Raw genomic sequence first — 26,946 nt, 5'->3', positions numbered from 1 at the left:
GGTTGGCTCTGAAAGTCAGTGCATTGTGTGTTTGTATTTCTATGCTAAACGACAACCTTGCCTTGTCAACCGCAATCTGTTCAGTCAGTCAGCGTGATGATTACGACAATGTTAATTACACTCAAATAATCCATATCAACAGAAAATTTGCCCTTCGATTTGGATTTGAAAAGTCCAGCTCCATCTCCAGCATGCTAATTTGTGACACTCTGGAAAAAGGAAGGCCGGTCCTACCTACATAAAGTTCTGTTTCAGACACTTCCTATAATGTATGCCGTATCAACATGCTAAATATAAAGACAGCAAAAGTAGCTTGCAATTACAGATAGGACTATTTGGAACTAGACGTGTGTGCACAGCACTGCACTGTACAAACCTCTGTACCTGGGCCATAAGGTTATATAACAACAAGACCATAACCTTGCAGTGGATGCTGGGTAGTATAGCAAGAGGGAACTGATCTTTACAGCAGTACTGGGTCTCAGAAACACTCTAGATGGAGCCTGTTGAAGAGCAGCGTTATCTTACATCTCCATGTTCAAAGTGCCTCCTTGCACTTTGTGGATATAACATATACTAGATCCAGGTAGATATTTAGGTGAAATGTTTTGTAGTGAATCCTAAACATTATGATCTCCCCGAGTGTTCTGCTCAGGGTTTCTATAACGATAGGAAAACCATATGCAAATGTAGAACTACGTTGTTTGTCCTTTTACTTTGGGTAGTAGTCTACTAGTCTCACAGAGATATCACCTTTCCAATATACGTATGGAATTGTTTGGTCTTTTTCAGGGAGGCAGAGATGTTAATACTCTTAATGCATACACAGAAGGATCCAGAAAATGGGACTGGAAAGAGAGGAAAATAAGAGAAAAGAATGCTGTATTTTTCACCAATATGGACTGGCTGGTGTTATTTTATTGTTTGTTTTACGGTATCATTGTTACTTTTGTTATTAGGTTGACAAGATAAGAGGGAAAAGTCCAATTAAAGGTGTAGCTTTCTCAGAGTGGAATCAAGACAACAGGGGCAGGCATCAAAAGAGCTTTGGTGCTGGCAGCTACTGTATGTATGTACGTTAGCTGAATATCAGGTTATCAGGCAACGTTTTTCACAGCAGCTAAGTCCACTCCACCTATGCAAAATGCTCTTGAGTCTTGTCCAGACATAGCTTAACACTGTTAAACATCAGTGCTTCATAAATTCACTTTAAATGTTTCCTTTCTCAGTTTGGCTTTTTCCTCTTTTTATTTTTCTATGAATACCTGTTGAAATGTACATTTAGACCATTCTACTTCTGTCTATTTTCTATCCTCGATTTTCATTCAATGCACATATGGGTCCAAGAACGTGTTGGAACATTTTTCCTCATTGTTGTGTAATCTGTCTGATGTTGACTGTGTGAATGTGTGGTTCTAGAATCTGTCTGATGTTGACTGTGTGAATGTGTGGTTCTAGAATCTGTCTGATGTTGACTGTGTGAATGTGTGGTTCTAGAATCTGTCTGATGTTGACTGTGTGAATGTGTGGTTCTAGAATCTGTGTGATGTTGACTGTGTGAATGTGTGGTTCTAGAATCTGTCTGATGTTGACTGTGTGAATGTGTGGTTCTAGAATCTGTCTGATGTTGACTGTGTGAATGTGTGGTTCTAGAATCTGTCTGATGTTGACTGTGTGAATGTGTGGTTCTAGAATCTGTCTGATGTTGACTGTGTGAATGTGTGGTTCTAGAATCTGTCTGATGTTGACTGTGTGAATGTGTGGTTCTAGAATCTGTCTGATGTTGACTGTATGAATGTGTGGTTCTAGAATCTGTCTGATGTTGACTGTGTGAATGTGTGGTTCTAGAATCTGTCTGATGTTGACTGTGTGAATGTGTGGTTCTAGAATCTGTCTGATGTTGACTGTGTGAATGTGTGGTTCTAGAATCTGTGTGATGTTGACTGTGTGAATGTGTGGTTCTAGAATCTGTGTGATGTTGACTGTGTGAATGTGTGGTTCTAGAATCTGTCTGATGTTGACTGTGTGAATGTGTGGTTCTAGAATCTGTCTGATGTTGACTGTGTGAATGTGTGGTTCTAGAATCTGTCTGATGTTGACTGTGTGAATGTGTGGTTCTAGAATCTGTCTGATGTTGAATGTGTGTGAGTGAACTAAAGAAAGTATGAATTTAATTTGTCAAAAATGTACAAATATAATTTTCTCTGTCAGACAAATGGACTAAAAGTGTGGTAAAGTGTTTTACTACTTCTTGTGTACATAGAATTATGGAAACCAATAAATGTTGAAATAAAAAATTCTAAACTGATAGTTTCTTTCATGACTTATGGTCCCAGAGTAGCAAAGCATGGTAGTAGTAGTTGTAGTTAAACCCCAGTAGCTGTAGTTAGTGCTCAGTTTAAAATGATCTGCAGTACACTTAATATGAACAGACATGGACATAGAAGGGAGAAACTACATTTGGTAACCATTTAGTGTAGCTGACTAATGAAGTGTTGTAATGATTTAAAAATGCATCCGTTATACTGTAGCAGTAGCTATGCCATGAGAATCATACAACTGTCTAACACTAGAAGAACACTGAGTGCTTAAAACAAATAAACATGAAGTATAAAGTATATTATACTTACTATAACTCACATACCGGCATTCATCTGAATAATACGTAATGCCACAAGTCAGCAGGATTTTACACACAGTGGAAATGTTGTGAAAAGCTGGGCTCTAAGTAGGTTGGTATTAAGACTTCACTTTCTACTATACTTGACTTATTCTGTCTGTGTAGCACTGATGTGAGTCCCTGAGTGTACGTGTCACTATGAAACATCTAGAAAGACATTCATTTCTATTCTGTATGGATTCTGTATTTTCTTTTACAGGATGATCAAAAACATGTACACAAATAAGATTTGTTGATAAAAAAATAGTGCAATATCAAAACAAAAACAAGAATAACAACAACACCACCAACAACAACAACAATAACAACAACACCAACAACAACACCAATAACAACAACACTGGTCGGTGAGTGAGAATTAGTAATTCAGTATGACCTTGTTTTTGTTTTCTTTTTCTATCAATGGTTCTGACAGTGTTTAACTTTAATAATATACATAATGTCAACAGAGATATAGCAACGTGTTTATCCATAGCCCATCGGTACAGGTGTTTATCAACCTGACTTATCTGGGCTACCAAAGGTCAAAGGGACAGTTCAAACTCACACGCCACAGAAGTGTCCCGCGTACATTCTATTATGTCTCCATTCATAGTCATAGAATCCTGTATCACTAGCTACAGATGTAGGGTCTTAATTTGATCACCCGGTTGTTGCAGCAAATTTCCTGCAAGGTAGGAAATGCAAACTTGTAGTTATTCAAAGTTTAAAAAGAGTTCTAAAGTTTGTCATTTCCACTTAAAAATGTCAGACTTGATTTGCCGTAACTACAAAATGCATTATCAACCCCTACAAAAATGTCCATTAATTATAATCCACACAATAATTCACATTTCCAGTTGCTGCAGGATTATTTTCTTGCTGTGAGAAATCTTTCCATGACATAGACTGACCAGGTGAATCCAGGTGAAAGCCATGATTCCTTATTGATGTCACTTCTTAAATTGACTTCAATCAGTGTAGAAGAAGGGGAGGAGACTGGATTGTGCTTTGAGACAATTGAGACATGGATTGTGTATGTGTGCCATTCAGAGGGTGAATGGGCAAGACAAAATATTAAGTGCCTTTGAACGGGGTAGGTGCCAGGTGTACCCGTTTGTGTCAAGAACTACAACGCTGCTGGGTTTTTCACACTCAACAGTTTCCCGTGTGTGTCAAGAATGGGGGGGGGGGGTCCACCCATTATGCCACCCATAATGCCACCCATAATGCCACCCATTATGCCACCCATTATGCCACCATTGACTAGAATGGGGAGACCCGTTCCATTCTATTTCTAAGGTGCCAGTTGTTCTTATTTTGTCCCCGTTCTGCATCTCCTTGGTCCGTCTCAGTCCAGCGGCTCTTTCTCTGGGACGTCCTCCAGAAGTATAACAGTGTACTCTCCAGCGTGGACATTTTCCCTTGGCCTCTCTTTAGACAGAAACCTCTCCATTTCCCGCTCCGCCTTCTCATCTCCTGAGCTCGCTCTGGCGACCTTCTTCTCAGATGCCTGGGCCGGTGCATTCCACCTGCAAGATGATTTGACATGGTTTAATTCCATGGTTTGTAACTAAGTGATAACATGTTTCAATCTCATGAACATATTTTCCAGGATGGGTTTGAAAGTGGTGGATTTTACCTGTCTCTGGTACCTATGGCAACACAGATTACGACCAAGACGGCCACGCCCGCGACGAAGGCAACGATGATCAACCAACCTGGAGGAGGAGGAGAAGAAGACGAAGCAGACAGTGAGTGGAAGTGACCGTGTCTACTGGGTCCTCTAGTAAGTTCACAGAACACTGTCTTCAAATTTAAACTGCAAAAAGGAGCAGAACGTTCCCTCGTTTATCAGTAGCATATCTTGTTAGCTGGGCATGTATGATTCAGGAACTGACCCGATGTATATGAATCATGTTGTCCGGATGGGGTTGGTTTTACAGCAGCTGCATCATGAAGAACTGTGGAAATAGAGATAGATTAACTACAACATACACTCAAAGAGATGTGTTCAATACTAACAAAAAAGTTATGTTCTCATTAGAGCAGGTATATAGACCTGCCAGAGTGCTGACTATTACGACAATGGACATGCCCTAGCCCACACTGCTAACAGATACAATGGACATGCCCTAGCCCACACTGCTAACAGATACAATGGACATGCCCTAGCCCACACTGCTAACAGATACAATGGACATGCCCTAGCCCACACTGCTAACAGATACAATGGACATGCCCTAGCCCACACTGCTAACAGATACAATGGACATGCCCTAGCCCACACTGCTAACAGATACAATGGACATGCCCTAGCCCACACTGCTAACAGATACAATGGACATGCCCTAGCCCACTCTGCTAACAGATACAATGGACATGCCCTAGCCCACTCTGCTAACAGATACAATGGACATGTCCTAGCCCACTCTGCTAACAGATACAATGGACATGCCCTAGCCCACTCTGCTAACAGATACAATGGACATGCCCTAGCCCACTCTGCTAACAGATACAATGGACATGCCCTAGCCCACACTGCTAACAGATACAATGGACATGCCCTAGCCCACTCTGCTAAAAGATACAATGGACATGCCCTAGCCCACTCTGCTAACAGATACAATGGACATGCCCTAGCCCACTCTGCTAACAGATACAATGGACATGCCCTAGCCCACTCTGCTAACAGATATAATGGACATGCCCTAGCCCACTCTGCTAACAGATAAAATGGACATGCCCTAGCCCACTCTGCTAACAGATACAATGGACATGCCCTAGCCCACTCTGCTAACAGATACAATGGACATGCCCTAGCCCACACTGCTAACAGATACAATGGACATGCCCTAGCCCACACTGCTAAAAGATACAATGGACATGCCCTAGCCCACACTGCTAACAGATACAATGGACATGCCCTAGCCCACTCTGCTAACAGATACAATGGACATGCCCTAGCCCACTCTGCTAACAGATAAAATGGACATGCCCTAGCCCACTCTGCTAACAGATACAATGGACATGCCCTAGCCCACTCTGCTAACAGATACAATGGACATGCCCTAGCCCACACTGCTAACAGATACAATGGACATGCCCTAGCCCACACTGCTAAAAGATACAATGGACATGCCCTAGCCCACACTGCTAACAGATACAATGGACATGCCCTAGTCCACACTGCTAACAGATACAATGGGACGTATTCAGACTTGACAACCTAATATCTTTGTGTAAACCTTCCATTGACATCAATTAATGATTTATGCAGAAGTATGAGTAAAGTACAAGGATCTCAATTCTGAATGCCACTATTATGAACACAATAACTTTGAAGGGACAGAATATTGGTACACTTCTCCTGGATTAACAGTACTGTACCTGTAAAGGTATCCACTGCCGGTTCCTCCCTTGGTAGAGCAAGCCTATTGGTGCCTTGAATTCTTGTCTTTGTTTCAATGAATGGCTTATCAACTAGGGAATTGTATGTTTGGTCCTCCTCACCAGCAGGGGCTGCTACTGTGGTGCTACTCTGAGGCAGGAATCCCGACCCTGACCCTTCGATGTCTGAATTCATCCTGACTGTTGTAGGTGCGGCAGAACTGGTGGTTGAGGTGAAGGCCAGCTCTGTATTCATCTTTGCAGCCCCGCCTTCCTCCAAGCCTGTCATACTGGTTAGTTTAGAACTAGGTGTATGGCTGGTCTCTCGACTTTGGCTAGGTCTGGAGGTGGTACTAAAGCTTGGATCAAGGCTAAGAGGTAACAGGTCTTCTTCTTCAAACTCTGAGATGGGACTATGGCTGGGGCTGGGATCTGGTACACGACTAGGGCTGGGGACAAAGTTTGGTCTGAATATATCGTCCTTGAACTCCTCTAGCTCTGTTGTGGTGCTAGCATCATGAGTTGGATAAGGACTGGGGCTGGGGTTAGTGTCATGAGTTGGATAAGGACTGGGGCTGGGGTTAGGGTCAAGGATTGCGTTAACATCCTCCAAATCCATCGTAAAATCTGTGGTGGGGTTAAACTCTGCTGTGGGGACAAACTCTGCAGTGGGGACAAACTCTGCTGTGGGGACAAACTCTGCTGTGGGGACAAACTCTGCGGTGGGGACAAACTCTGCGGTGGGGACAAACTCTGTGGTGGGGACAAACTCTGTTATGGGGACAAACTCTGCTGTGGGGACAAACTCTGTTGTGGGGACAAACTCTGCTGTGGGGACAAACTCTGCTGTGGGGACAAACTCTGCTGTGGGGACAAACTCTGCTGTGGGGCTTTCAGTATCCAGGATCAGGCCCATTTCATCTTCCTCTGATGAATCAGGTCTATCACTTGGATTGGAATCATAGTCGTACTTTTCATAATTGTCCTCTGTGTTGCTTTGACTGGGGCGAGGAGTTGGACTGGGGTGAGGAATTGGACTGGAGAGGAGGTTAAAGTTAGGTTTAAGGTTGGCGTCAAACAGCTCCCCTTCGTCGTCTTGTCCCGAAGTGGGGTGTTTCATACTGCCTTCTGTAGTGCTGCCCTCTGTCTCATCTGTGCTGCCCTCCTCTGGGTCAAAGGTGGGCAGCTGGTCTTCCGGGTCAGATGTCACAGGGTCAGGGGTCACCAGATGATCTAGGTCCAGTGTTTCATCACTGCTGGATGTTCCATTGTTGGCATCCGGGGGACCCACTACAAGCTTATTGAAGAACTTGAAAGTTTCCCCAAGAAAATCCCCAGCAGCCAGAGTGGGAAGTTCTGTCGAGGCTGTGACGAAGAGAAGAAAAGACCTTAGCTCAATAATTACCTACTAACGTCATGTCCTGACCTTTACAGTAGAGGAAAATTACTGAGCTTTGATATCTTTGCATGACAAAGGAAGGCCTGGGAGTATCGTGGTCTTTCAGGCTCCTCCCTGGAGTACCTGTGTGAACCTGTCGTGTTCTGACTAACCATACAGGAAACATAAATATTAACTGGGATGACTAATCATCTGCCTTTGTGTGTGATAGAGGCAGTTTCATCAAATCATTCGGTTCTATTGAACCGCAAAATCAACACACCCAAGCCTTTAAATAAACAATGTCTTGGCTTGTCTCTTTTCCTTGTTCTGTTGCCATAATTAGTCAACAGTGCTACTTCAAAAGAGTTTAGGATAGGCTTTGAAGAGGTGCCCAAATGTTATGCCCCAACAGAGGCATTCACGTGAATAAGGTGTGCATATATCTTATTCCTGCAGAGGGCGTACTAGGGAGCTAACCAGGGATACACTCTTAGCAGTAAAGATGCCTGGAAGAACCTTTTGGGTTGCCACACCGGCAGGACCTTTCCAGTTCAAAAAGGTTATTGGAACCCCACCGGAACCTTTTTGTGATGGGAGGGGTTCCATTTTGAACCTTTTTAATAATATATTGTAGAGCTGGCAGCCTATGAGAAGACTGGAGGCGTGGCTTATTGGAAGTGTGGCTTTCAGAAAATTTTTTGGGGGCACCCGTTAGAGTACCCCGTTAGAGTAAATGTCATTCCTATTCACCGTGTCATTCCTATTCACCGCAAATGTAATTATTTCTTCAATATTTATGCATATTCTAATATAATATGAATAATATAAACATTGCTGATTAAATATAGTAATAAAGTAGTAACTATTCCAACTTTGCGATTTTCATAGGCTCTTGACTGAGGAAGTCATTCACCTCTGTAAGCTTCCTTGAACAACAGAACAGATGAACAGAAATGACATTTACTCAAACCGGTGACCCAACAAGATATATCTTAAAGCCACACCCCTAATAAGCCACGCCTCCACTCCAGGGTTCCTCCTGGAACCTGTTGCTACATTGAAACGTTAAAGGTTCCAACAAGAACCCCTCAACTAAACAAAGGTGCAAATATGAGCCATTGACTAGCAATGGTTCCTTGAGAAACTCAGGGGTTCCTTGAGGATCTCCAGGGGTTCCTTGAGGATTTCCAGGGGTTCCTTGAGGATCTCCTGGGTTCGTCAAGTCACCACTAATTCTAAGTGTGTACTGTGGCGAGAGGGGGTACTAGGGAGCTAACCAGGGATACTGTTGCCCAATCCCAAACTTATCTCTAACCCCTTTCCTTAGGTATTTGTTGAATCCTCCAAAGGATCTTAACTGTTTCATTGAATGTTGAGTATCATTAAATACAGTTTTCAAACAAAAGGAGAAGTAACTGCTCTTAGCTTTGTCATTGTTCTTAAAATTTGACATCAAATACATTATGCTGTATGTCAAGCAATCTCAGGCCTCCATTTCTAACACACTTGTGAACAGTTTTACCTGTATGAGGTTTCTTCCTGTCCAACAACAGTTTTACCTGTATGAGGTTTCTTCCTGTCCAATAACAGTTTTACCTGTATGAGGTTTCTTCCTGTCCAATAACAGTTTTACCTGTATGAGGTTTCTTCCTGTCCAATAACAGTTTTACCTGTATGAGGTTTCTTCCTGTCCAATAACAGTTTTACCTGTATGAGGTTTCTTCCTGTCCAATAACAGTTTTACCTGTATGAGGTTTCTTCCTGTCCAATAACAGTTTTACCTGTATGAGGTTTCTTCCTGTCCAATAACAGTTTTACCTGTATGAGGTTTCTTCCTGTCCAATAACAGTTTTACCTGTATGAGGTTTCTTCCTGTCCAATGACAGTTTTACCTGTATGAGGTTTCTTCCTGTCCAATAACAGTTTTACCTGTATGAGGTTTCTTCCTGTCCAATAACAGTTTTACCTGTATGAGGTTTCTCCCTGTCCAATAACAGTTTTACCTATATGAGGTTTCTCCCTTCTCACCCAAGCTTGTATGAAACTCACCAAAGCACTTTGGTTTCACAGAAATTCAGGATATACACATTTAATGCACCTGCTGGAACAGCTCAGCAATGGCTACAAAGACTGCTGTGTGTCTGTCTACGTGGGGAGGGGGGGACTTAGGCACTAAACATGTAAATAATAGGTCCCCCTGTATTCACTGAGCTAGAGTACAGGTAGGTTTGAAACACGGTGAAGCTCTCCGGGGAAGTAGAAAAGTGCAGACTCATCAGACGAGGATAGGATTACTTGAATTCCATAAGCCTGTGTTCAGATACAACAGGAGGTCTTAGACCCATTTTACTTGGCTGCACAATCAATGGCCAGCTGGGGATGCTTTAATAACCCAGATTAATACACAACCAATGGCCAGCTGGGGATGCTTTAAGAACCCAGATTAATACACAATCTATTTTTTATACTAATACAATGACTCAGAGAAAGATATTTTGTTCAAGAAAGTAAAAAAATATATACTGTACTGAATTAAATTGGACTGTACTGTACTGTGCTGAATTAAACTCCATTGGACTGTACTGTACTGTGCTGAATTAAACTCCATTGGACTGTACTGTACCGTGCTGAATTAAACTCCATTGGACTGTACTGTACTGTACTGTGCTGAATTAAACTCCATTGGACTGTACTGTACCGTGCTGAATTAAACTCCATTGGACTGTACTGTACCGTGCTGAATTAAACTCCACTGGACTGTACTGTACTGTGCTGAATTAAACTCCACTGGACTGTACTGTACCGTGCTGCCCAAACTTGTGAAACATAGACGTCTTTTCAACATCTGGAAAATAAGGCTTCTAGGTGTCTTTTCAACGTAATTTAGCTTACTGGGTACGTTGTTACAATGGGGATGGTTGTCAGACTGTGACAAGCAACCCCAACCATAATATCTGATCGTGTTTAACGTGAACACAATTTCTCATTCATTTATACATTTGGATGGCCCTGGGAATTGAACCCACAACCCTGGCATTGCAAGCACCATACGTTACCAACTGAGCCATAGAGCAGGGTTTTGCTCATTTGGTTCTGGGACAGTAATACATTGTTACTCACCAGGAACAGGGTCGGACTGAACAGGTGCCAGAAGTCCCAAAATGACCCCAAGCAGTAGAGTCCACATCCTGAGATCAGAGATAGGCATCGAGGGAGAGATGAGAGAACGTGTACTGCTGTGCTCTGTGCTTCTGTTCCCAAGAAGGCTGGCTTGTTTTCCTAGGAGTGTCTGTGGGATGACTCAAGTGGTTTGAAGGGTGTAGCTCAACTTCTTTATACTGAGATGCGAGTCACGTCAGTGCATCATCGATGGCCAGTGACAGTCGATTGGTTGGCGGAGGTGGGCTAGAACACAGAACACACCCTCTCTTTCAAAAACTCTCCCTCTCTGGCTTTCTCCCTCTTTCGATCTCTTTCTTACACACACACACACACAGACACACACACACACACACACACACACACACACACACACACACACTCTCTCTCTCTCTCTCTCTCTCTTTAACTATCCATATCTCACTTTCTCACATTACCAATAGGAAAAAAAAAAAAATTATCCAACCATATTAATCATGACCAAATATTTAGGAACAGGTTGTCATTTCATGGAGTCTGTGAAGGACGAAACCACATGGAAAAAATGGTAAGCAAGTTAGATAAAAAAAAAAAAAGATTTTCACCAAGTCAAATGAATGTATTAATATGTTTCATGATGCTTGTATCTAAACCAAAGTAGATAGTTTTAAGATTGTTTTACAGATGTATGATCTTAATTTGATCACCCTGTTTCAGGAGAACTTTCCTGCAATGCAGGACATTTAAAACGTGTAGTGTATTTGAGGTTTAAAAAGCCTTCTGAAGTTTGTAATTTAAACTTTTAAATGTCATACTTGATTTCTCCTTACAAATAATGTATCAACAGCTGCAAATGTCCATTAATTATAATCCACATAAAATTTCACTTTATCTGTTGGTGCAAGATTATTTACCTGCTGTAGAAAACTGGCTCAAATATGAGGTCCTAAACCTAGCAGGAAAGTGCATCCTTGTAGCTGTGTGGATTAACATAGTCTATATGTTTGCCTCGGGGTAAGTTGAGCCAATAGCCACCACAACCCATACAAATTATGATTGTATTTTGTTGATTACATTTGGTCAGTTTTATATGCATAGTGTTTTTGCGATATGTCATGCATACGAACTCAAGATAGTGCATTTGTATTGTTACAGAGCAGACATCATCATGTCCCATGTATACAAACGTAAAACAAGCAGTGGTCTAGTCCCCCTTGACGTTGTTGAGAGAGGAAGTGAGAGAAGGGAAGAAGTCCTTTGGAGCAGCAGCAAAGATAGAGTAGCAGAGGAACACAAGTTCATATCTGATGACATGGAGTCTCACAGATCAGTCTCATGGGCTTAGTAGCCTCAAACCCAGAGAACTTGTCTACGAATTGGCACATCAAAACAACATCCCTGTCCCAGACAACTGGTCAAGAAATGGAAGGGTAAGTGATATTGAACAGAGAGAATCTATATCTGAATGTATGCATACATTTAAGATATACAATATACCACAACCCCATTCCATGAATGAAACTTTGACCTACCAGCACCATCACCCCCAATGTCACAGGACACCATTACTCACTTACCCCAAGGCAGCTCAACTTCCTCTGTCCCTATGCTCAACCTACCCCATACCCACTGTTATGCCAATAGACCAAGCTATGTTTTCAAAACTGTTATGTTTACATACATGATGATTATTTCCAGGGATACACAACATCCTGAAATGTATGTACTGTAGATATCTCTTTTAGAAAGAATGCTATATTTCACTTGACGTAGTGATGCTGAATGTAAAAAATGACTCAACATGCCCCATTCTTCTCTATAGTCATTAAGCTGCAGTACCTGATGGGAATAGAGGGTCTTTGGTGGCCATCAGGAAGTCAGGATAACTCAGTAGAGGGTCTTTGGTGGCCCAGTCAGGAGCAACAGGAAGTCAGGATAACTCAGTAGGGGGTCTTTGGTGGCCCAGTCAGGAGCAACAGGAAGTCAGGATAACTCAGTAGAGGGTCTTTGGTGGCCCAGTCAGGAGCAACAGGAAGTCAGGATAACTCAGTAGAGGGTCTTTGGTGGCCCAGTCAGGAGCAACAGGAAGTCAGGATAACTCAGCAGAGGGTCTTTGGTGGCCCAGTCAGGACCAACAGGAAGTCAGGATGACTCAGTAGACCAGGCCTGGACAACTCCAGTCCTCAGGGGTCTGATTGGTGTCACACTTTCCCCCCAGTCCCAGCTAACACACCTGACTCCAATAGTCAACTCATCTTGATCTTCAGTTGAAAATGCAATCAGTTTAAATCAGGCGTGTTTGCTAGAGATGGGGGAAAAGTGTGACACCAATCAGGCCGCCGAGGACTGGAATTGCCCAGGCCTGCAGTAGAGGGTCTTTGGTGGCCGAGTCAGGACCAACAGGAAGTCAGGATGACTCAGTAGAGGGTCTTTGGTGGCCTAGTCAGAACCAACAGGAAGTCAGGGTGACTCAGTAGAGGGTCTTTGGTGGCCGAGTCAGGACCAACAGGAAGTCAGGGTGACTCAGTAGAGGGTCTTTGGTGGCCCAGTCAGGACCAACAGGAAGTCAGGATAACTCAGTAGAGGGTCTTTGGTGGCCTAGTCAGGGCCAACAGGAAGCCGAGATGACTCAGTAGCAGCACCTACGTAGAGAGGTGTGTTTCTCAGATGACTAAACATGTGTGGGCTGGGTAGTAGACACCTGTCCTGTCTCGTCCACCACACCCCCTCTGTCTTAAAGCAGAATTGTCATCACTTCCTGGTCTGGGTACTAAGGCCTTTGAAGCTTTAGACAGCCTGAGAGAAAATAAAAGGCACAGGGCCTGCTCCTGCACGCACACACACCTCCCATGTGTAACGTGTTGCTTCCGTCTCTCTCCTTCCCTCAACCTGGGCTTCAACCAGGGACTCTGAACACATTGACAAAAGCATTGTTACCTATCTCTCTCCACAAAAGCCATGGGAAAACAACTACTTCAATGTCTCAGAGCAAGTGACGTCAATGATTGAAATGCTATTGGTCATACAGCTAACTAGCTAGCCATTTCACACCGGTTACACATGCATGCATGCTGAAGACACACACACACACACACACACACACGTGCATGCCTGTGCGTACACACAGACACAGGGATGGAGGGATGCATGACATTCACACATGTACACAGACAGACAGAATTGACCCATGTGTAACTGAAATACATGTTTTTATTTCTTTTTCACCAGAAAGAGATGTCCATAACATTGAAGGATGATGGGGAAAGAGATGTCCATAACATGGAAGGAGGGTGGGGAAAGAGATGTCCATAACATGGACGGATGATGGGGAAAGAGATGTCCATAACATGGACGGATGATGGGGAAAGAGATGTCCATAACATGGAAGGAGGGTGGGGAAAGAGATGTCCATAACATGGACGGATGATGGGGAAAGAGATGTCCATAACATGGACGGATGATGGGGAAAGAGATGTCCATAACATGGAAGGAGGGTGGGGAAAGAGATGTCTGTAACATGGATGGATGATGGGGAAAGAGATGTCCATAACATGGACAGATGATGGGGAAAGAGATGTCTGTAACATGGAAGGATGATGGGGAAAGAGATGTCTGTAACATGGACGGATGATGGGGAAAGAGATGTCCATAACATGGACAGATGATGGGGAAAGAGATGTCCGTAACATGGACGGATGATGGGGAAAGAGATGTCCATAACATGGACAGATGATGGGGAAAGAGATGTCCATAACATGGAAGGATGATGGGGAAAGAGATGTCCATAATATAGACAGATGATGGGGAAAGAGATGTCAATAATATGGACGGATGAATGTGAAAGAGATGTCTGTAACATGGAAGGATGATGGTGAAAGAGATGTCCATAACATGGAAGGAGGGTGAGGAAAGAGATGTCCATAACATAGACGGATGATGGGGAATGAGATATCTGTAACATGGAAGGAGGATGTGGAAATGATCGTTAATCCTGTGGGGAATTTCCAAACATGCTTCATATTGACTGAAGTTTCCTGTATGTGGTTACTTGTGGCTACACTGTGTGTCTGTGTGTGTTCGTGCCAGATGACAAGTGAAACACTTCCACCACAGTGAGCAACACTAAAGGCTGACGGGTTGGGACCATGTAGAGCAGCACTAATAGAGAGATACAAGTGGTAGTGGATAAGGATCAGCCACCACAGGTCTGTCTGGCAAGAACTAATCAGATGTCTTCAGAACAGGTTTATTGCAGATATCGGGTTCAACACGCCACACTCCTAAAAGTTGTTCAATGGAAAGATACAAGAAAATAATAAGCATAAATAGGGGCTTCCAGACAACGTACGGAGCACAGCCAAATACACACAGCTAGTAGTACACACTGACAGAACAAAGGCCCAGTTACTGGTAAGCATATATACAATTGAAACATGACTGCCATGTAACTAAGGTCTGCGCATGTGCACAAGACCACGACCAACGTGGAATAGCAACTGCACCACAAGCGAAGGCACAGGCTAAATTAGGCTATATACATACATCATAAGGCTATACACAGTACATGGTAGCATGAGGCTACATAAAGACTGTAAATGTACATAAACACAGCTCTACGCATAAACAGACAACATAAACAGAATATATTTCTCTTGAAACGGTACATGTGAGCTTCATCACCAAGCCTAATGAGCTAGCGTTAGTGGCTCACATTCTGGCTTAGCTGGCTAGCAGTAACATGACACACATGACAGGAAAATACCTGAAACATATGGTGAATATCAACTTGACCGCCTTAGCAACATCTTGATAACAAACATGGTCATCTCCCATCTATTTCTGATGTCCTTCCAGCTGGATTTCTATTTGCCATATATATTTTAACTGCTGTTTCACAGAAGTTCTGAACCTATATAATTTTTACGGACACAGTATGTTTAAAATTAGTTATCTTGTTGTTATTAGTCCCACCCTTCAGCTCCATTCAACCCCTCCCATCTAACTTTAACACTATCCAGTTTTGATTTCTATTTGCCATATATTTTTTCAACTGTGCTGTGATGTTTCACAAAAGTTCTGAACCTTTCTATTCTCATAGTTTCTACAGATTGTAAATTAAAGATAAACATTGTTGCTAAAATAATTATTGAGTCCATTCACTTCTGACCGTGATCTCACTCTGAAGACAGGAGCGAGGTTCAGTGAGGTGCACAGGGAATGGCAGACTGTGATTGGCTGATACAAGTGGGGTCTTGTAGGTACCACTAATGAGAACAAGTACAACTAACTACTAGATTAGGGTTGATGTAACTGCTACATAAGAGCTGGCCTTTTTAACACCAAGTATCACCATAGTATCACCGTAGTATCACTATACTATCACCATAGTATCACCGTAGTATCACCATAGTATCACCGTAGTATCACTATACTATCACCATAGTATCACCGTAGTATCACTATACTATCACCATAGTATCACCGTAGTATCACCGTAGTATCACCATAGTATCACCGTAGTATCACTATACTATCACCATAGTATCACCGTAGTATCACCGTAGTATCACCATAGTATCACCGTAGTATCACTATACTATCACCATAGTATCACCGTAGTATCACCGTAGTATCACCATACTATCACCGTAGTATCACCGTCTACAGTCTGTTACATCTGGAGTATTCTCTTGTCTTATCCGGTGTCCTGTGTGAATGTAAATATGCTCTCTCTAATTCTCTCTTTCTCTCTTTCTTTCTTTCTCTCGGAGGACCTGAGCCCTAGGACCATGCCTCAGGACTACCTGGCATGATGACTCCTTGCTGTCCCCAGTCCACCTGGCCATGCTGCTGCTCCAGTTTCAACTGTTCTGCCTGCGGCTACGGAACCCTGACCTGTTCACCGGACGTGCTTGTTGCACCCTCGACAATTACTATGATTATTATTATTTGACCATGCTGGTCATTTACGAACATTTTAACAGCTTGACCATGTTCTGTTATAATATCCACCCGGCACAGCCAGAAGAGGACTGGCCACCCCTCATAGCCTGGTTCCTCTCTAGGTTTCTTCCTAGGTTTTTGGCCTTTCTCAGGAGTTTTTCCTAGGGAGTTTTTCCCAGCCACCGTGCTTCTTTCACATGCATTGCTTGCTGTTTGGGGTTTTAGGCTGGGTTTCTGTACAGCACTTTGAGATTTCAGCTGATGTACGAAGGGCTATATAAATAAATTTGATTTGATTTGATTTGTTTACTCCATGTGTAACACTGTGTTGTTGTATGTTGTCGAACTGCTTTGCTTTATCTTGGCCAGGTCGCAATTGTAAATGAGAACTTGTTCTCAACTTGCCTACCTGGTTAAATAAAGGTGAAATAAATAAATAAATAAAAAATAGTATCACCATACTATCACCGTAGTATCACCATACTATCACCGTAGTATCACCGTAGTATCACCGTAGTATCACCATACTATCACCGTAGTATCACCATACCATCACCGTAGTATCACCATACTATCACCGTAGTATCACCATACTATCACCGTAGTATCACCGTAGTATCACCGTAGTATCACCATACTATCACCGTAGTATCACCGTACTATCACCGTAGTATCACCATACTATCACCGTAGTATCACCATACTATCACCGTAGTATCACCATACTATCACCGTAGTATCACCATACTATCACCGTAGTATCACCATACTATCACCGTAGTATCACCGTAGTACCACCATACTATCACCATAGTATCACCGTAGTATCACCATACTATCACCGTAGTTTCCCCGTAGTATCACCGTAGTTTCCCCGTAGTATCACCGTAGTACCACCATACTATCACCATAGTATCACCGTAGTTTCCCCGTAGTATCACCGTAGTATCACCATACTATACATTAAGACTGTGTCTAAATCAGTCTTATCTGTTCCTTGTCTGTAAACTCAGCTTTGGTGAATGTGCCTGTTACCATGCCTTTAAATATCCACTCCCTAAGTGGCGGCCTAAGCCTTCAGCATGCAACGATCCAATGCCTGTCACGTGTCCCTGTCACTTCTGTCAACACAAGGCGTTTTATCCTGTCTGATGAGAACCTAGAAATCCCTATTGGCCTGGACTTACCCCTCCACTTTTCACCCCAGCCATCTATAGGCTACCTCCCCATCATATCCTACACACTGTCAGTCCAAAAAACACAAAGTAAAAGGCAGACTTGAGGAAAATGTTTCTTGATAACAAACATGGTCATCTGTCAATTATAAAACAATGTATCTAATGACGACTTTGGTGAAGTAAAGCTGTCCCAAGGAAACATCCCTCCCCCTGGGATGGATAGGCCTACAACAAGGTTGTAAACCAACATTATATTAAAGGCCTAATGGTCATGTTTCAGGTTGCAGGAATAGAAGCATGCAGGACTAGATGTTTGTTATGAAAATGTCATGTCACAGCCACACTATCCTCTCAAATGCTGATAGATACAGTAATATAACACTGCAGCCCGCCTGGTTTTCAACCATCCGAAGTTCTCTCATGTCACCCCGCTCCTCCACACACTCCACTGGCTTCCAGTCGAAGCTCGCATCCACTACAAGACCATGGTACTTATCTACGGAGCAGCACTAGGAACTGCCACTTCAGGCTATCCTCGAACCCTACACCCTAACCCAAGCTCTCCGTTCTGCCAGCTCAGGTCTCTTGGATCAGAGCATCTGCTAAATGACTAAAATATAATATAATAATAATAATATAATGCACTAGTAGGCATCTACACTGTAATTAGACTGCAGCCTGCAAGCATGGGTGACTCTAGTTGGGAAGTGAGACACCACTTTGCATAGCTAGAGAAGAAAAAAAATACCTGTCCTTGCCATAAATTTGGTTTAATTTATTTGGGCTCTGCTACCACCTAGTGCTTGTTAGGCATACTTGTGCAACACCCTCTCCAGGAAGAAGTTACCCTGATATAGGATATACTTGTTCTAACTAAAATATGAACAAATAATAAAACACGTTTGATTTTCAATTGCTAAGAATTGTGTCATCTTATTTTCGCCGATTATCAAAGATCTCTGCGATTATTCGATAATTGTCTTCAGGCACAATACAAGGCCACGTGCAAGAGATCTGGAGGTCCTTACCATATCCTGTCGCACTAATGACGACCCCCTGCTTTCAAACAAACACACAAAGGTATTTAAAACGCGATAAAACTGAATTGTTCCATGTAAACATGTGGCGAAATATTGTATTTAAACGATATGTTGTTTTAGATGTCGTTGAGGAGGAATAACGCCACGTGTGTTTGCATGTTAAAGTCGCAGCTGTTAGTTAGCGAGCTACCCAGAGCCTAACGTTAGCTGGCTAGCTATCCAGTTTGCTTTTTGGCCAGCCTGTTACAGTTGAGCTCTAGTGTATTGGCACCCCTGTACGTTTATTTTAAATAATTCAATACGTCTTCAAATATAAGTTGCAATTAAAAAATAAACGTTGTGTTCACACGTGTACTGTGGTAAGTTGCAGGTATTTTTACAAGGTAAAAACAGCCATTAAAATAGTGTTGAAAAGAACCGTATATTACGCTTCATTATAACGTTACCACTGTGAACATGGTGAAGGGGAAAGAACTCTCTGAGGATGTAAGGAATTTGATTATAACCAAACATGGACTTAAGCAAGGTTACAAGTCCATCTCCCGAGACCTTGGGATTGCTGTTTCCACAGTTCGTAATGTTATCAGGAAGCATGCTGTCCATGGAATTGTAGTCAACCTCCCAGGACGTGGTCGCAAGAAGAATCTGCTTCCAGGGGTTGAAAAAGAAAAAACTCGCAAGAAGAATCTGCTTCCAGCGGTTGATAAAGAAAAAACTCGCAAGAAGAATCTGGTTCCACCGGTTGAAAAAGCAGATCGTTCTGCATCTATCCAAAAGAAAATGACATCTGTTTGTGATGCCGACAAGGAAAATGGTTCAGAGTCGACGGAGTCTCAGGTATGTGCTTTAGAACGACTGCTAACAGTAGTAGGTTATCTAGCTAGGCTAGCTAACACATTTAAAACAAGTCTTGCAATCTGAAATTGCAAACAAATAGCTAGCTAGATACACACCTTAACTTGTAGGCTAGACAGTGAATAGAGCAAGAATCACAGGAAAATAGAAGCAATGAGAGAAGTCAGAGGAAGATATTTTGGGAAGTCCAAAGCCAGAGATCTAGAGAGAAACAACAGGGGGACTTTAACAGGGAGAGAGAGAGAAACAACAGGGGGGGACTTTAACAGGGAGAGAGAACACACACAGCTCCAGTCTGAAACCCAGAAAGAGTGGGGAGAGGTAAATGATGAGCCATTATGATGTCTGGGTAATGTACTGTTTCCCCACCACCTTGTTTCAGGACAAGGAACATCCACGGGTTCTCATCCCAGAGTTGTGTCGTCTTTTCTACCAACTCGGCTGGGTTACTGGGACAGGAGGAGGGCTAAGTTTGAGACGTGGGTAAGTGCTCTGACTTTAATATTGTTGAATCATTTTTTTTAAATTCAAAACCTCACACGTGTCTTGGTCTTGAGCGAGAGAGAGAGATGCTAGCTAATGAACATTCATCTCCCCATTTTGTTGTACCTAGAGATCAGATCTACATTGCCCCGTCTGGTGTGCAGAAGGAGAGACTACAGGTGAGGAGGGCTGGTGTTTTGCCTCCATATCATCATCATAGAGACAGGAGAGACTACAGGTGAGCAGGGCTGGTGTTTTGCCTTCATATCATCATCATAGAGACAGGAGAGACTACAGGTGAGCAGGGCTGGTGTTTTGCCTTCATATCATCAGAGACAGGAGAGACTACAGGTGAGCAGGGCTGGTGTTTTGCCTCCATATCATCAGAGACAGGAGAGACTACAGGTGAGCAGGGCTGGCGTTTTGCCTTCATATCATCATAGAGACAGGAGAGACTACAGGTGAGCAGGGCTGGTGTTTTGCCTTCATATCATCATAGAGACAGGAGAGACTACAGGTGAGCAGGGCTGGTGTTTTGCCTTCATATCATCATCATAGAGAAAGGAGAGACTACAGGTGAGCAGGGCTGGTGTTTTGCCTCCATATCATCAGAGACAGGAGAGACTACAGGTGAGCAGGGCTGGTGTTTTGCCTTCATATCATCATAGAGACAGGAGAGACTACAGGTGAGCAGGGCTGGTGTTTTGCCTCCATATCATCATAGAGACAACTTGGAGTACTTAGTTTGACAGTTTTCTGGAGATATGTTTTTTTTGTGTGTGTGTGTGTTGCACCCTGTAGCCAGATGACATGTTTGTCTGTGATGTGGAGGAGAGAGACATCAGCTCCCCACCCCCCTGGAAGAAGCTGAAGAAGAGCCAGTGCACCCCTCTGTTTATGAATGCCTTCACTATGAGGGGTGAGCTCTCTCTGTTAATGAATGATACTCTATGAGGGGTGAGCTCTCTCTGTTAATGAATGATACTCTGAGGGGTGAGCTCTCTCTGTTAATGAATGATACTCTGAGGGGTGAGCTCTCTCTGTTAATGAATGATACTCTGAGCGGTGAGCTCTCTGTTAATGAATGATACACTATGAGGGGTGAGCTCTCTGTTCATGGTTGACGCACTATTAGAGGTGAGGTCTGTGTCTGTCTGACTACCTGGGAAACAAACCCACCTTCACAACAACATGTTGTGCCCACAAAGTTGTCATAAGCGCAAACTTCCTACTTTAGGTTTCAGAGGAGGTTTCAATGCTTGATGGACTGTCACTGGCTAGCTAATATATTTAGTTGTCCTATTTCAACAGCTTTGAGGGATGGAATGAGGCTGTATTGTGTTAAACCCACAGACCTTCTAATAGGCCAACATGCTAACTGTCTCCCTCCTGTTCCTCAGCGGCGCAGGCCGTCATCCACACCCACTCCAAGGCTGCCGTCATGGCAACTCTGTTTTATCCTGGCAAGGAGTTCCGCATAACTCACCAGGAGATGATAAAGGGAATCCGCAAGGGCACCTCCAGCACCAACTACAGGTGGGCACATGGCTAGGACACCTCCAGCACCAACTACAGGTGGGCACATGGCTAGGACACCTCCAGCACCAACTACAGGTGGGCACATGGCTAGGACACCTCCAGCACCAACTACAGGTGGGCACATGGCTAGGACACCTCCAGCACCAACTACAGGTGGGCACATGGCTAGGACACCTCCAGCACCAACTACAGGTGGGCACATGGCTAGGACACCTCCAGCACCAACTACAGGTGGGCACATGGCTAGGACACCTCCAGCACCAACTACAGGTGGGCACATGGCTAGGACACCTCCAGCACCAACTACAGGTGGGCACATGGCTAGGACACCTCCAGCACCAACTACAGGTGGGCACATGGCTAGGACACCTCCAGCGCCAATGACGGCCGTATAAGTGCTCAATGGGAAAGGGGATTTCCTAGTCAGTTGTCCAACTGAATGCATTCAACTGAAATGTGTTTTCCACATTTAACCCAACCCCTCAAATCAAAATCAAATCAAATGTTATTTGTCACATACACATGGTTAGCAGATGTTAATGTGAGTGTAGCGAAATGCTTGTGCTTCTAGTTCCGACAATGCAGTAATATCCAATGAGTAATCTAACCTAACAATTTCACAACAATTACCTTATACACACAAGTATGAAGGAATGAATAAGAATATGTACATAAAAATATATATGAATAAGTGATGGTATAGAACGGCATAGGCAAGATGCAGTGGATGGTATAGAGTACAGTATATACATATGAGATGAGTAATGTAGGGTATGTAAACATTATATGAAGTGGCATTGTTTAAAGTGGCTAGTGATACATTTATTACATAAATTCTTCCATTATTAAAGTGGCTGGAGTTGAGTCAGTATGTTGGCAGCAGCCACTCAATGTTAGTGATGACTGTTTAACAGTGATGGCCTTGAGATAGAAGCTGTTTTTCAGTCTCTCGGTCCCTGCTTTGATGCACCTGTACTGACCTCGCCTTCTGGATGATAGCGGGGTGAACAGGCTGTGGCTCGGGTGGTTGTTGTCCTTGATGATCTTTTTGGCCTTCCTGTGACATCGGGTGTTGTAGGTGTCCTGGAGGGCAGGTAGTTTGCCCCCGGTGATGCGTTGTGCAGACCTCACTACCCTCTGGAGAGCCTTGCGGTTGTGGGTGAAGCAGTTGCAGTACCAGGCGGTGATACAGCCCGACAGGATGCTCTTGATTGTGCATCTGTAAAGGTTTGTGTGTTTTAGGTGACAAGCCACATTTCTTCACCCTCCTGAAGTTGAAGAGGCGCTGTTGATCCTTCTTCACCATGCTCTCTGTGTGGGTGGACCATTTCAGTTTGTCCGTGATGTGTACGCAGAGGAACTTAAAACTTTTCACCTTCTCCACTGCTGTCCCGTCGATGTGGATGGGGGGTGCTCCATCTGCTGTTTCCTGAAGTCCACAATCATCTCCTTTGTTTTGTTGACGTTGAGTGTGAGGTTATTTTCCTGACAGCACACTCCGAGGGCCCTCACCTCCTCCCTGTAGGCCGTCTCGTCGTTGTTGGTAATCAAGCCTACCACTGTAGTGTCGTCTGCAAACTTGATGATTGAGTTGGAGGCGTGCATGGCCACGCAGTCGTGGGTGAACAGGGAGTACAGGAGAGGGCTGACAACACACCCTTGTGGGGCCCCAGTGTTGAGGATCAGCGGGGTGGAGATGTTGTTACCTACCCTCACCACCTGGGGGCGGCCCGTCAGGAAGTCCAGTTGCACAGGGCGGGGTCGAGACCCAGGGTCTCGGGCTTGATGACGAGTTTGGAGGGTACTATGGTGTTAAATGCTGAGCTGTAGTCGATGAACAGCATTCTCACATAGGTATTCCTCTTGTCCAGATGGGTTAGGGCAGTGTGATTGCGTCGTATGTGGACCTATTGGGGCGGTAAGCAAATTGGAGTGGGTCTAGGGTGTCAGGTAGGGTGGAGGTGATGTGGTCCTTGACTAGTCTCTCAAAGCACTTCATGATGACGGAAGTGAGTGCTACAGGGCGGTAGTCATTTAGCTCAGTTACCTTAGCTTTCTTGGGAACAGGAACAGGGGTGGCCCTCTTGAAGCATGTGGGGACAGCAGACTGGGATAAGGATTGATTGAATATGTCTGTAAACACACCAGCCAGCTGGTCTGCGCATGCTCTGAGGACGCGGCTGGGGATGCTGTCTGGGCCTGCAGCCTTGCGAGGTTTGACACGTTTAAATGTTTTGCTCACGTCGGCTGCAGTCTAGGAGAGCCCGCAGGTTTTTGCAGCGGGCCGTGTCAGTGGCACTGTATTGTCCTCAAAGCGAGCAAAGAAGTTGTTTAGTCTGTCTGGGAGCAAGACATCCTGGTCCGCGACGGGGCTAGTTTTCCATTTATAGTCCGTGATTGACTGTAGACCCTGCCACATACCTCTCGTGTCTGAGCCGTTGAACTGCGACTCTGCTTTGTCTCTATACTGACGCTTAGCATGTTTGATTGCCTTGCAGAGGGAATAGCTACAGTGTTTGTATTCGGTCATGTTTCCGGTCACCTTGCCCTGATTAAAAGCAGTGGTTCGCGCTTTCAGTTTTGCGCGAATGCTGCCATCAATCCACAGTTTCTGGTTTGGGAATGTTTTAATAGACGCTGTGGGTACGACATCGCTGATGCACTTGCTAATAAACCCACTCACCGAATCAGCGTATTCATCAATGTTGTTCGCAGCAATGCGGAACATATCCCAGTCCACGTGATCGAAGCAATCTTGAAGTGTGGAATCCGATTGGTCGGACCAGCGTTGAACAGACCTGAGCGCAGGAGCTTCCTGTTTCAGTTTCTGTCTATAGGCTGGAAGCAACAAAATGGAGTTGTGGTCAAATTTTCTGAAAGGAGGGTGGGGGGTGGGGCTTATATGCGTCGCGGAAGTTAGAATAACAATGATCTAGGGTTTTACCAGCCCTGGTTGCGCAATCGATATGCCGATAGAATTTAGGGAGCCTTGTTTTCAGATTAGCCTTGTTAAAATCCCCAGCTACAATAAATGCAGCCTCAAGATATGTGGTTTCCTGTTTACATAGAGTCAAATGAAGTTTGTTCAGGGCCGTCAATGTGTCTGCTTGGGGGGGATATATGCGGCTGTGATTATAATCAGAGAATTTTCTAGGTAGATAATGCAGTCGGCATTTGATTGTGAGGAATTCTAAGTCAGGTGAACAGAAGGTCTTGAGTTCCTGTATGTTGTTATGATCACACCACATCTCGTTAATCATAAGGCATACACACCCGCCCTTCTTCTTACCAGAAAGATGCTTGTTTCTGTCGGCGCGATGCGTGAAGAAACCAGCTGGCTGTACCGACTCCGATAGCGTGTCTCGAGTGAGCCATGTTTCCGTGAAACAAAGAACGTTACAGTCTCTGATGTCTCTCTGGAAGGCTACCCTTGCACAGATTTCGTCTAACTTTTTGTCAAGTGACTGGACATTGGCGAGTAGTATGCTCGGGAGCGGTGCGCGATGTGCCCGTCTACGAAGCCTGACCAGAAGACCGCTCCATCTGCCCCTTCTACGGCGCCGTTGTTTTGGGTCGCCAGCTTGGATCCGATCCATTGTCCTGGGTGGTGGGCAAAACAGAGGATCCGCTTCGGGAAAGTCGTATTCCTGGTCGTAATGTTGGTGAGTTGACGTTGCTCTTATATCCAATAGTTCCTCCAGACTGTATGTAATAAAACCTAATATTACCTGGGGTAACAATGTAAGAAATAACACATAAAAAAAACAAAATACTGCATAGTTTCCTAGGAACGCGAAGCGAGGCGGCCATCTCTGTCGGCGCCGGAAATTCACTCTCTCTGAATCAGATGTGAGGGGGGCTGCTTAATCGACATCCACGTCTTCAGTGCCTGGGGAACACTGGGTTAACTGCCTTGCTCAGGGGCAGAACGACAGATTTTTACCTTGTCAGCTCAGGGATTTGATCCAACAACCTTCTGGTTACTGGCCCAACGCTCTAATCACTAAGCTACCTGCCAATGTACTACAGTGTGAATGTCTGTACTGAAACAGTCCAGCCACGGCAGTTTATGGAAATGAATGTGGAAATCCAGATGTTACCTTGTAACTCCTGTCAATTTTGGCACATTTTCATCCAGGGGAAACTGACACTTGATTTTAGATAGTGTCCCTATGACTGTGCATTCTGCTCACACGTGTGTGTGTGTGTGTGTGTGTGTGTGTGTGTGTGTGTGTGTGTGTGTGTGTGTGTGTGTAGATATGATGAAATGCTGGTGGTCCCCATCATTGAGAACACCCCGGAGGAGCGGGACCTGAAGGAGCGCATGGCGCTGGCCATGGAGCAGTACCCAGACTCCTGTGCGGTTCTCGTCCGGCGCCACGGCGTCTACGTGTGGGGGGAGTCCTGGGAGAAAGCCAAGACCATGTGAGTTAATGAATAATTATGAAGTAACACAATGTTTTATATAGGTAATTAACTAATAATTATAAATATTATAAAAGTAATGTTTGTAGAAGTATTACTGTGAATGTGTCATTTAGACTGAATGTATCGCTGTTTTAAATGCATCATTGGTGCCTTCCAGAGGTTTGTGTGGTAATGGATTATCCGTGTGTCTTGTTCCAGGTGTGAATGTTATGATTACCTATTTGACATCGCCGTCCAAATGAAGCAGAGTGGAATGGATCCTTCAGCACCACCCATTGAAGAGAACCATTACTACGATGTCCAACAATCCCAATAAATGGAGGCAAACAATCAGGGCCTAAAATTAACACCTGCCGAATGTGGATTTTTCACCTGCCATGTCGCCGGGTGGTCAGGACTCCACAGTGCAAGTATTTCACTCGCATTTGTGAATATAAAAAGTCAAGTTTGCTCACATTTATAGTAACATATATGCTGCAGTAGCTGTTTTCAAAATATTTCTGCCATTTTTGTTTCATAGCTGGTAATATATAGCCTATTCCACCTCGCTCTGCAACACAGCCTGGCTGGGGGCTGTGCACACGTGAAGAGCTGAGTGAAAGATTACATTTTTAGAAGTGCTGTGCACAGGCATAAAAGTTGGTCTAATTTACTTGAAAAGAAAGTCTACTGAAGTGAAACCCTGTCCTTGTGTTTCTTGGCTATTTCCATTGTTTTGGTGACAAGCTAGGTTGTTTTTCTATGTTTGAGTTTCAACTGCTAGGGAAGAGAAGACCACGCTTCTACTAGTCAATCTCACAGGCAGAAACAATACTCGAGTTGCGCTGCCACGGTAACCTCCCGCCCTTAAAGGTGCAGGTGAACATTTTTGTCTCTGATATTTTGGTTAAAAATGAAATGAATCAATATACC

The 26,946-nt window shown here is 44.0% G+C and overlaps 2 protein-coding genes across 4 annotated transcripts; one reads left to right on the top strand and one right to left on the bottom strand.

Annotated features, from left to right (window-relative positions):
• Window positions 1-3,977: 3,977 nt before the first annotated feature.
• On the bottom strand, window positions 3,978-10,757 carry LOC115166787 (cell surface glycoprotein 1). 2 transcript variants are annotated; one of them, XM_029720581.1, is made up of 6 exons: window positions 10,551-10,757; window positions 6,630-7,414; window positions 6,050-6,593; window positions 4,561-4,623; window positions 4,302-4,380; window positions 3,978-4,191 (listed from the first exon to the last, which is right to left on the bottom strand). In XM_029720581.1, the coding sequence occupies exons 1-6, from the start codon at window positions 10,636-10,638 to the stop codon at window positions 4,011-4,013; spliced, it is 1,740 nt and encodes a 579-aa protein (XP_029576441.1). In that variant the 5' UTR covers window positions 10,639-10,757; the 3' UTR covers window positions 3,978-4,010. The 2 variants fall into 2 exon arrangements, with proteins under 2 accessions (XP_029576441.1, XP_029576440.1); XM_029720580.1 differs by having other exon boundaries at window positions 6,050-7,414.
• A 7,922-nt stretch (window positions 10,758-18,679) lies between these two features.
• Window positions 18,680-26,714, top strand: LOC115166786 (methylthioribulose-1-phosphate dehydratase). 2 transcript variants are annotated; one of them, XM_029720578.1, is made up of 8 exons: window positions 18,680-18,769; window positions 19,301-19,566; window positions 19,967-20,067; window positions 20,198-20,246; window positions 20,869-20,986; window positions 21,468-21,603; window positions 25,864-26,031; window positions 26,233-26,714. In XM_029720578.1, exons 2-8 carry the CDS (start codon window positions 19,510-19,512, stop codon window positions 26,348-26,350), a joined length of 747 nt encoding a protein of 248 aa, XP_029576438.1. In that variant the 5' UTR covers window positions 18,680-18,769; window positions 19,301-19,509; the 3' UTR covers window positions 26,351-26,714. The 2 variants fall into 2 exon arrangements, with proteins under 2 accessions (XP_029576438.1, XP_029576437.1); XM_029720577.1 differs by lacking the exon at window positions 18,680-18,769 and having other exon boundaries at window positions 18,777-19,566.
• The last annotated feature ends 232 nt before the right edge of the window (window positions 26,715-26,946 follow it).

This window comes from Salmo trutta, chromosome 29 (genome assembly GCF_901001165.1).
Source record: "Salmo trutta chromosome 29, fSalTru1.1, whole genome shotgun sequence".
Lineage (NCBI taxonomy): Eukaryota > Metazoa > Chordata > Actinopteri > Salmoniformes > Salmonidae > Salmo > Salmo trutta.
This window is presented reverse-complemented; position numbering and strand designations above follow the sequence as displayed.

Coding starts and splice junctions, on each gene's coding strand:
- LOC115166787 (XM_029720580.1), bottom strand. CDS start 10,638: ATGCCTATCTCTGATCTCAGGATGTGGACTCTACTGCTTGGGGTCATT. Junction 4,624..6,049: donor GGCAGTGGATACCTTTACAG/GTACAGTACTGT, acceptor CTATTTCCACAG/TTCTTCATGATGCAGCTGCT. Junction 4,192..4,301: donor GCCATAGGTACCAGAGACAG/GTAAAATCCACC, acceptor ATCATCTTGCAG/GTGGAATGCACCGGCCCAGG.
- LOC115166786 (XM_029720577.1), top strand. CDS start 19,186: ATGGTGAAGGGGAAAGAACTCTCTGAGGATGTAAGGAATTTGATTATA. Junction 20,247..20,868: donor TGCAGAAGGAGAGACTACAG/GTGAGGAGGGCT, acceptor TGCACCCTGTAG/CCAGATGACATGTTTGTCTG. Junction 26,032..26,232: donor TGGGAGAAAGCCAAGACCAT/GTGAGTTAATGA, acceptor GTCTTGTTCCAG/GTGTGAATGTTATGATTACC.